This window comes from Cryptomeria japonica, chromosome 3, assembly GCF_030272615.1.
Source record: "Cryptomeria japonica chromosome 3, Sugi_1.0, whole genome shotgun sequence".
Taxonomy (NCBI): domain Eukaryota; kingdom Viridiplantae; phylum Streptophyta; class Pinopsida; order Cupressales; family Cupressaceae; genus Cryptomeria; species Cryptomeria japonica.
This window is the reverse complement of record NC_081407.1, coordinates 629,639,587-629,648,578: the sequence shown is the minus strand read 5'-3', so window position 1 is coordinate 629,648,578 and position 8,992 is coordinate 629,639,587. Positions and strand designations below refer to the sequence as shown.

At 34.8% G+C, this 8,992-nt stretch overlaps 1 protein-coding gene across 1 annotated transcript; it reads right to left on the bottom strand.

Annotated features, from left to right (window-relative positions):
* Window positions 1-7,725: 7,725 nt before the first annotated feature.
* LOC131033042 (uncharacterized) lies at window positions 7,726-8,713 on the bottom strand. The gene has a single exon (XM_057964161.2). It carries the CDS (start codon window positions 8,459-8,461, stop codon window positions 7,982-7,984), a length of 480 nt encoding a protein of 159 aa, XP_057820144.1. The 5' UTR covers window positions 8,462-8,713; the 3' UTR covers window positions 7,726-7,981.
* Between the last annotated feature and the right edge of the window lie 279 nt (window positions 8,714-8,992).

Below are 8,992 nucleotides of genomic sequence, written 5' to 3'. Positions count from 1 at the left end.
AATTGCAAGGAAGATAGTTTCAAAAGGGATGATCAAAGTTGAGATGCAGAGACTTCTTTACAACAAAAAAGTAGAGTTAAAACAAAGATGAATAAGAGATGAAAGTTTACAAGGCATGTGAAAGCTGATGCGGTGCCTATTCACCTTAACCAATCAAGTGATGTCACGTCAACATATCCGAATTCATTGAACTTGACTCATAGACAAGTGGACATGTGGATGCCTTATCCTCACCTACTCCTTGTAAATTGTGCCATTGAGGCTATGTTAATTCGCATTGGTCCTTTTCATTAAAAGAATATGAACTCAAATCTTTGTAATTTTCTCATTGGATGGCATTAAATGTAGGTGATGATTGTTATAACTACCTCAGGATTTCCTTGAATTATCTTGGCCATTGATTTACAATCAATTTGGGCCTTTCATTTCTAATCAAGAGATCTATATAAGGCTTGCTTTCTCATCTGTAAAGGTTAATAGAAGTTCATAGGAGGAGGAGATCAGAAATTGTTGCCAAGACTATGATGGAATAAATACATAAATTTCGTTGAAGATATGTTGGATCTTTGTGTGTTGTTTCAACAAATTTTGCATGATTTCTACTTTTCAAAGTTTTAGTTGAAGTTCATTGATTATAATGAAAAAATGTGAAGATGTTTGACAAAATCCCGATTCATACCATTTGTAGTTTGTTGATTGCAAATTGCAGTTCATGGTTGGTCTGAACCAAATTTGGCACTAGTTCTATTGTGGATGTTCATTTGGATTGCACCAATATTGGGTATTTGGACGAATGATTACAATATGGAAATCCTCTATTACCTCTGGAGATTGCATCAATTTTGTGTAGTTATTTCCTCATGGCAAAACAAAACTTGATTTTGAAATCCATTTATCAAAGCACTATGCATCATCATCATTGTCCTTAGGTCCTTAGATTAGATTTCCTAACCACTTATCCCTTTTGTCTTTTATTTTCAAATCAGTTTAGTGATTCCAGTTCTACGAAAATGTAAGCCACTTTTCATTACCAACTAATCACATCATTCATTAAGTCTATCCAACATAAAGTAGCATTGTTCGCATTAAAAACTTTGGGGTTGCCTTATTTGATCACATTGTTTAGCATTTGAGATTTCCTTGTTCAAGAAAGGATATAATAATTGTATTTTGTTTTGTGTTGTGTCACAGAACACTAATCAACAAGTTCCACAATTGCTAGTCACACTCCTAGACAAAGCAATTTGCTTAAGTAAGGAAATATTGTCCTAAAGAGAATTGATTAACTCATTGAGAGATTGTGAATAATTTGAAGACAGTCGTTGATAGCAGATATTATCTCCCTCACTTCAAACTCAACTAAACCTAGGAGGGTGTTCCTAGAGGTATTCTTAAATATGTTAGTCACAATTTAAGATAAACAAAACAAAAGTGTTGCAAGAGTACCCAATTTATGCTCGGTCCCAAAGGTTTCCACTAAACTAAAGATTAACCTACTATACATAAAATCTATATTAAGTTGTTAATGACATCATTGCAAAATGGTAAGATGATGGTATGCAAAATATGATTCCTTAGGATAAGAACTCTTTAAGGCTTGTTATAGATGTTTCCCTGGATGACTTGTTAATCAAGAAGTGCAAACTACTAACCTACTCATACGCTATTGGTGAAAGATATTTTTTGTTTTAAGTGTATGGTGGATCATGAGATTCCAAGATCAACACCTTATGTAATGGGTTACAAAGTGTTAGTTCACCAAGAGAAACAACACACTGAAATCACCAAAGAATAATAGCTATGTATATACATACACTAAAGATATGATATCAAACAACCAAACATATTTAAAATCCCTCTCCACAATCCAAAAATCCATATGCAATAAATAAGAGACCTTTACAAAGATAACAATGAATTAAAATGCTACAACATTTATCAAATCTTTAGTAGAATCATAGTAGCAGATGTGGCAAAACGAAACCCTAGGCTAGAATATTTGTCACAACATCAAATTTCCATTGACGATCTACAAATGGCTAAAAAGTCATTCAATTACAAACATCAATTAAAAATTTACGACCTCCTTGTGGTTTACAAAATGTGCTGCTCTATAGGTATTGTACTTTGTTAACTAAGTTAGCATACATGTTTCTTTTAATTGCAATTATAGATTTAGTCCCCCTTTCATGAAAGTAATATAGATTGACCACCTTATCTGCAATTTCAAGAACTTACATCACTACCATTCTGTGCATTACTATTGTCATTACAATTGCAAAACCTCCATCGATACAACAAATTTATAAAACTAAAAGATAACTATTGCACCTCACAATAACACTTTAAATATATGGACAAGTGAGAGAAACTCAAGATTCTTGTATATGAAAGAAAACACCAAGACCAAGCAGGACATCTGAAAACAATTTCATTTAGTCCCAAACACTATAAAAACAATTGAATGAAATTTTCTCTAAATGTCCCACCTACTCTGGTACATACAAAGAGGATCTTCCTACTTGAGCTCCACAATAGCAAACACCCAAACAAGAAGCTGAAAATTTCCTGAGAAAATTATGCTCAAGCTAACACCACTAATATCCATGTCTGTTTGGTTGTTTGATTCAAGTTTCCTTGCCATCTAGCAGAAGATTTGTCTGCACTTTGCAGTACATTGTTCAAAAAGTGTTTTTCCTGCTCTTCTAGTCAAATCTGATAAAATCAATAGCTGTAATAACATTAAATTTCTTCAATGAGTAAACTCCCAAATCCCTTTCAGACAGTAAGCAAGCATCATTCTTCAATGAGTAAACTCCCAAATCCCTTTCATACAGTAAGGAAGCATCATTCTTCTTGGAGTTTAAATATTCATTCTATGACTTGAAAAATATTGTTCCTCGTTATTTTTAAATGAGGAACAAATTAACAATGATCAACCATAGAGGTAGCATGCATTGTTGAAAAGGCATAAAATGTGGTAATTTCTAAAAGTTATTTAAAAACTGAGCAAGATATAGCTTTTACTTAAATATAGGTTTTTCAGTTCATTCCCTATTTTGTTGGCGCGAAAAAAAATTCTTATAAAGAATCTGCCTTTTTAGTAGAATATTGCTATGTAACTGTGCACATTATTTTTTGAAAGATATGGTGAAATAAGGCTACCAGATTTGTAATGAGGAATCAAAGGTAATAAAGATGTCTGTTCAGCCTGAATTTTAGGCTTGCCTTTAATAGATCACATTTCGTGACTGGAAATTACATATCAGAAAGGCCAGGTAGCTGATGATGGTTAGATATCAGCAGTGTCATGCACATTATACGCATATGTTCATAGCTTAGAACCCACACTTTGCAACCTCCTCACAACTGGGTTAAGGTCTACCGGCACCCCACTAAAATGACTATTTGTCAATCTTAAGTATGCTAGACGTTAAGCCCAATTTAAGTTAATATGAGAATAGCTGTAGGCAAGGATTCCAAGAAAAACACCAGGACAAAAGAAGAGGCAAATCAAGAAAAAATGGTAGTTAAATATAGGAAAACATTTTATAACAACAAAGGAAATTTGGTGTATTACAATAAATTGTGATTGAAATTTTAAAATACTGGCATAGGATGGGTGTGCAATTCATCACCAGATAACCTAACTAAAGGTTGAAGAAGCTCTTCTGCATCATATTTCAAGGCAGATTATTATGCTGCACTGCATTTTTTCCTAGAATGCATTACAAGAGCAGTATCCTCCTGTAATTAGAATGAAGCAGATTGAATGATTTCATTGATTTAAAAACAATATATTTCCACCTCTCTTTTGAAGTCCTCTAATTCTTTGCATATTCACTCTTAAAATTATTATTTAAAAAAATTGTTATTGCCACTATAATCTGGAAATATGAATGTGTTAAATTAAATAGTTTTCAAATTAGGAAAAAATGCACAAATCGTGGATGAGAGATGGGGTACAAACATTCTTCAAGCAATTATTAACAACAAACTCAAACAACCAACTAACCCAGGCAAATGATTCAATTCTGCATCAGATGTCATCCCTTGGATGAATCATCTACACATGATGCCATATGAGGGGATAAGAACACATCCCAACATCTAATGAAGAAGGAACCAAATAAATTTTTGAATCCATAGACTACTGTGATGCAAAGTCTCCTACTAATTTTGCACAACAAATTAACAGAATAGTGAATCCAGCTGTGGATCAATAGTGAAGTTGACTTGGCTGCTTTACAGTTCACCAGGGTTGTATTTTAACAGAATACAAGACACCACATTGTGTAAAACAGATGAACCAGGTACATCTCAGAATAGTTACAGAATAGTTACACCTCAGACCTGACATCTGAGTTATGCAACTCGCAGGGGGTTTGTTTACAAACCCAAAAAGCAGTAAATTAACTTCACATTCATCATTAATAGGGACTAAATGAATATATTTTACTAGCATCATGGTGGATCTTGCTTTGAATGAGCTCCATCCCATTTTTTTAGAAAAAAGGTTACGGTCTCTACTTCAAATTTTAATTGTTGCAGGAGTCGAATAATAGTTTTTCAGGAGTAACCTTCTAATATAGCATCTGGCTATAATTATTACTCCAGAATTTCTGAGCTTCCAAGCTTCAATTTTAAGGTCACGATCCATTAGATGGTCGTTTTTATAATAATCTTATATTAAAATGACAAACTAAATTGTAATTACTTATAATTTCTGAAAATCCAATTCATTGGAAACGAGATTAGAGCAGAAATTCAAGATAAATGCCCAAGAAACAGGGTAGCAATATTCTTAAAAAGTTAAAACCACTGAGTAAGAACAAGCTCAGGTCATCTGACTAATTAAATGATACTGAGATAATGCCTAATCCATTACGACAACAATGCTTCTTGGGTCATGGAGGAAAGATTATTAGGGCATACAGTTTGCAAGATTGGCATAATTCCCCCAGTAATTAAGTGTGATCATGGGCCCATGGGTTTATCTGGCCTATCGATGACCAGTGTGTTAACCCTGCAGGAGAATTTCTCATGCCCAACTTTGAACTTTACAATCCTAATACACACCTTGGGCCTTTGCAAGCTGTAAATTGTAAGGAAAATGAAAAAAATAATTTGGCATCGGATGTCTTCCCAAGGATGAACCTTGTACGTGATAGATGCCACAAGAAGAAATAGGAATAAGCAGTTGAAGACAAAAAAATGACTCATTTAATGAAGTAGAAATCTACTGAGTATATGAATCCCTAATCAAAATTGAGCCAACTCTGCTAGCAAATCACATAGAGGGGATACAAGGGGCTAATTGAATGCACTTTACTGGTGTCATCTCTCCTAGAGGTTAACGGTTTGAAACTGCAACTCACTGATCAGAGTTTCAATCATGGAAATGAACCCTAATCTGAAGGCCAATCCACAATCAACAGAGCTGGATACTCGCTTGGAAAATTCAAATTTAAAGCTACTAAAATTAATCACTCAATCATCAAAAGCTCTATCACCATATCTTCTTCAAATGGCAAAACAATCATAACTCAATAACCACCAACAGCACCAAATCCAAAAGGAAAATCCAATTAAAAAAATTATATATGGAATATTGTCAATCACCTAATCAGTCCAACAAGATGCAAGATACAGATTTGAAAATACACAGAATAGTAAAACACACTTTAATTAAAACACAGTGAGATAATTCCCATTAAAGGGTAGGTATAAGTAAAGCAAAACCATCAAGTACTTAAATGAATAAAACCTTCTACACGACTTAACTTTGCTGGAGCTTCAAAAGGTAATCCAGGCTGGGGCATATTTTGTGGTGAGAAACTCGAATAATAAGTTTCTTCTTGGTGGCTCGCAGTTTCTGGGTGATAAATATATAACTTGACAGAATGGACAGCCCTTCTGGTAGGGATACAGGCCTCTGTGAAGAGCATGAAATAAAGATCTTGAAATAGAGTGGGACTCACAAATAGTTATTAATGCGTCAACAAAGGTGTCTATCAAAACTGGCAACTTAAATTGATACTTAAAGAAATTCTTTTATGGAAAGAGAACTTACGATATTTCAAAATATCATATTGCTTTCAGGAACAAAACAGGGTAATGGATCTGTTAGCCAATTTTGGTGCTTCTCAACCTTAATTCTCTCTTATAGAAAATATGGATGAATATGATTGGCAATCTCTAAGTGAAATTCTCATTGAAAAGAGCATATAATTTAAAGTAAGGTAGCTAGTTCTGTGTTGTGTGTGGAGGTGGCTGGTGGCAGCATTGTAGATAGCATACTCTTTGCATGCATCACACTTATGTTTGATAGTGGTTTATGATTGCATCAATATGAGATACATGTGTTATATGATACATCCTATTGGCAGTGTTGATAGGTATTTTTGTATGGGACAAGCTGGAGTGTCTAGGGTTTGAGTGTATTTGGTGGCTTAATGCTGGTCTCTGTGCTGCAATGGCCAGTTGTTCAAAACCAAGGGATCCATTGAGGTGAGGTGAGGTATCAGACAATGGACTGAGAAATACTGCAACTCTTGAGTGAATTTAAGGATAGTGTAGGTTGTATAGAGGTAAGAGAATTTGGCAGATTATGGTATGCTTTTGTTCTCAAGCCATAATAATGGCTGATTTCAGAGAAAATTTGCAGAAAATGATGAGAAATGTGGAGCTCCGAGATGTTTCCTTAGCTTTTCCATTACTGGATGGGTTGGAATTGAAGTTATGCTGGAGCCCGATTGGCAGGAGCAGGAGCCAAATATTAAATAAAAGAAACAGATAACAGATGGTGCAGAGGTGGAGTACCGGATACAGAGGATGAAGTCAGTTGCAAATCCACGTGGACATTGTGGAACATTACATGCTGTATATGAATATAGTAATGCAGAATATGGTTGCGTCAGTGTACAAAGGTACCGTGGAAATCACTAGTAGATATTCTATGCCATATCTGGAACAGGGTCTTCTGACACGGGCTGAACACAGGGATTCCATCGTGCATGCTTTGAAGTTTCATGGCCTGTTGAATCTATTGTGGAAATGATCCCGGTGTCAGTTTCAGGAGTTTATAACAGAGCGTATGAGCGCTCGAACTTTGGTCATCGGAGAGATGGTGTAGGGCACGGTGATTGTACATCTGTCCGTTAATTGGTCTATGTTGTGTTTTTATTTGTTTTATGCTTTACTTTTAGTAGCTTTACATCTTGTTTAATATGCGATACTGCCATGCACTAGTAAGGGTTATTAATGCAGTCTTGCTTTTGGAACGTTTGGTTTTCTGGAGCTGGGACGGCACCCCATATATAGATCCCCTATATCTATATTTTAAAAAAAATACAATGAAACAATGAAAGGAAACAACTGTTTTTCCAATAAAAATTCACACAAGCAGTAATGTCAATCACCTAGCCAGATTAGAGCGAGAACATGCAAGATACAAATTTATAGAACACACCAAATACCCATCTGTTGGAATTCAATGGAAAAACGATCGACACATTTGACTAAAATTCAATTGGGAAAAAAACCAGTTAGCTTTTTCCAGTAAACAATCAGAAATGCAATACTGAAAATCATCTACCCAATTCATAAAGAAGATGCAAGACACAAATATAAAAATTACACTTTCTTTTCCCAAAAAAAATCAGAAATGCAATACTCACAATCATTTACTCAATTCAGAAAGAAGATGAAAGACACGTCTGAAAATTACACCAAATACCCATATTTGAAATTGGAATTCAATGAAAAAATGATCAACACAATTGACTAAAATTCATTGGAAAACCAGAATTTTTCTTTTCAATATACAGTTAGACATGCAATACCGACAATAATCTGCCCAGTTCAGAAAGAAGATGCAAGACTCAAATCTGAAAATTACACCAAATACCCATCTTTGAAAGATTTTTGATAACCGAAAAAAAGCCAAAATCGTTACCATGAACTAAGGACAATCCAGCCCTTAATAAGAATCAAGGAGCACGGGCCTCCCACTGCAATCCAGTCCACATCCACAAGTTGGGCATACATAAAAATTTGAGAGAGGAAAGGCAGCAGAAATGAAACCTACATAGAACTTCAACTGCCCATCCCTAAGCTCAACCGCAGATATATCTATCCAGAAAAATGTAATCTTAACACTGATGCCCCTCAAGTTCTTCAAATATCCTGGACTGATTTTCCCTGAGATCATGCTCTGGTACTTCAGCTGGTACCCTGCTTCAATCGCAAAACTGCATAATTTATCCAGATACACCTGGAAACTCGCATCTGGGTTTAAAACATATCCTTGTGCATTTGTCGGCAGAATACCTTTTGGAAAATTATAGGATTCCAATACTTCATATACTGACTTCTCATCATCAGAACTCTCTGCAGAGATGAACAGCATGGAAAAGGCAAGAGATGCTGTTAGCAGGGCTTTCATGAGGGTACTCGCCATCTTCAATTGAATGAATTTATCTCGATTTCACCACAGACCTAATCCTAATGTAAGCCCTCCTCGTTTTTATAAATTCAAGACCTCTGTTCTTTATATCCTGTAATATAAATCTAGCAAGGTCTGATTCTAAAATTGAACAGGCTGTAAACCCTTGGAATCAGCCCACCAAATGCCCCACGTGGAGGACGACATAAAAATTAGTTTTCTACTTGCCATGGGTAAAACCGCCCCTGCACACGGCAAGCTTAAATTGTGAGAATTTAAAATTAATAAAAAATATATATTTGTATTTAGATTTGTCACTGTGTGCGATCCAAAAGATGCCCGCATCTATTTAAGTTATAAAAAATGAATGCATTGATGCAATGGTATATACTAACAAAATTCCCTCTATCAAACATATATAACCACTTTGTTTATATTTGTATGGAATAAATTAAAAGATAAACTATCTAATTGGGTCAATAAATTTCTTTAACTTTCTAAAAATATTTTTTCTTTGTAATTTTTTTATGATTGGATCTTGTCAAG

What these genes read in the sequence shown, in the direction of transcription:
- LOC131033042 (XM_057964161.2), bottom strand. Translation starts at nt 8,461, where the DNA reads ATGGCGAGTACCCTCATGAAAGCCCTGCTAACAGCATCTCTTGCCTTT.